Below are 1,551 nucleotides of genomic sequence, written 5' to 3'. Positions count from 1 at the left end.
ATCTGTTAACGAGCGTTGATCTGTTAACGAGCGTCAGCTATTGGTCAAAGAATAACCTCTGAATTAGCATCCCTGCTAACACCAAGCACCGTCTCTGTCCTCTGTCTCTGCAGGCGAGCGATGAGACGGAGCTGGAGGCGCTCTGTGCTGAGATCTCCTCCCAGCACCACTCGGGAGAGAGCCCCGACTCCCCCAGCCGGCCCTGCTGCACCTTCACCTACGTCACCATGACGGGCGAGGAGGTGGAGCTCTGTCAGGGAGGCCGCAGCCTCACCGTCAGGTACAGGGAGCTTGTCTAGATGCAGTGAGGGTTCAGATCATCACGATACTTACGCCACGATACGATATTATTGTGATTTTAAACATATTGCAATTTATAACCTTTTTTCCAACTTCTAATTTTTCCCAATTTCAAATGACTTCCCCAAAAGGAAACTTATCAACATCTGTTTCATCTAAAAAGAAACATTTATTCATCTCACTTCAAAATGGGACAAACTGACCAACACACACATAAAATATAATCTATAATAACAGATCCATACTTGCCGACTGTGTATTGACACAGCATTGCCACTGAAAATGTCGATACTATGCTGTATACTACACTATGCTCAATTTTTCCCCCACCCCTACAGGCTGTGGTCTCTATTTTTCTAAGTTGTGTGTGTGTGTGTGTGTGTGTGTGTGTGTGTGTGTGTGTGTGTGTGTGTTGTGTGTGTGTGTGTGTGTGTGTCAGTTGGAATAGCTGACGTTGCGCGGGCGGTGCGGGGCCTCCGCCTCAGGGAGCTGCAGAACGCGGAGTGCATGGCGGCGGTGCGTGCGGGGCTCGGCTCCATCATCCCCCTGCAGCTGCTCACCATGCTCAGCCCCGTGGAGATGGAGCTGCGCACATGCGGCCTCCCTTACATCAACCTGGAGTTCCTCAAGGTAATGTGTGTGTGTGTGTGTGTGTGTGGGAGAAGTGCCCGTTGGCTTCTGTTGACCCTACAAAGCAAGGGTCTGAAATAAAACCCAAAACACTGAGACATTTATTCAGTCCTGCTACTTTCACCTGAGGAATAGTGCTGTTAACTGTTAAATTATACTGCAGCTATTTAATAATGGAGTCATCTGTGTGTTTGAAGGAAAAGCAGAACAGAATTATGTTGTTTTTATTTTAGTTTAGGAAGTGTTCGTTTTTTATTTAACCTTTGTGTTGTCTTTGCGTCAAAAGTGAAAAACAATTTTGTTGATGCTTTTTATTGATATTTTTAACTTTTTCTCACCTTTTTGTCCCTTTTCTCAACACTTAGACGGGTTTTCTCAATGTGTGTCACTTTTTTTGACGTTTTCAGCACTACTTTACACTAACTTATTAACTTTAGATTTACAGTTATTTTTGTGTGTTTAAAAAAAAAAATTAAATAAATAAAACCGTAAGCGTGTGTGTGTTAAAAACTACACATATAGTATTAACAAGTTAAATTAAAATGTGTGTGTGTGTGTGTTTAAAAACTTAAAATCTCTCTCTCTCTCTCTCTCTCTCTCTCTCTCTCTCTCTCTCTCTCT

General features: G+C 43.4%; 1 protein-coding gene across 1 annotated transcript in view; it reads left to right on the top strand.

Annotated features, from left to right (window-relative positions):
* LOC116686800 (probable E3 ubiquitin-protein ligase HECTD4) overlaps nucleotides 1-1,551 on the top strand; it is a 108,276-nt gene that overhangs the window by 103,543 nt on the left and 3,182 nt on the right. The window contains 3 exon segments of the mRNA XM_032511852.1: nucleotides 114-280; nucleotides 740-748; nucleotides 750-930. Of these exon segments, the coding sequence (XP_032367743.1) occupies nucleotides 114-280; nucleotides 740-748; nucleotides 750-930 (357 nt within the window).

Source organism: Etheostoma spectabile, unplaced genomic scaffold (assembly GCF_008692095.1).
Source record: "Etheostoma spectabile isolate EspeVRDwgs_2016 unplaced genomic scaffold, UIUC_Espe_1.0 scaffold498, whole genome shotgun sequence".
NCBI classification, from domain to species: domain Eukaryota; kingdom Metazoa; phylum Chordata; class Actinopteri; order Perciformes; family Percidae; genus Etheostoma; species Etheostoma spectabile.
Note: the sequence above shows the minus strand (reverse complement) of the source record. Positions and strands in the feature narration are given on the sequence as shown.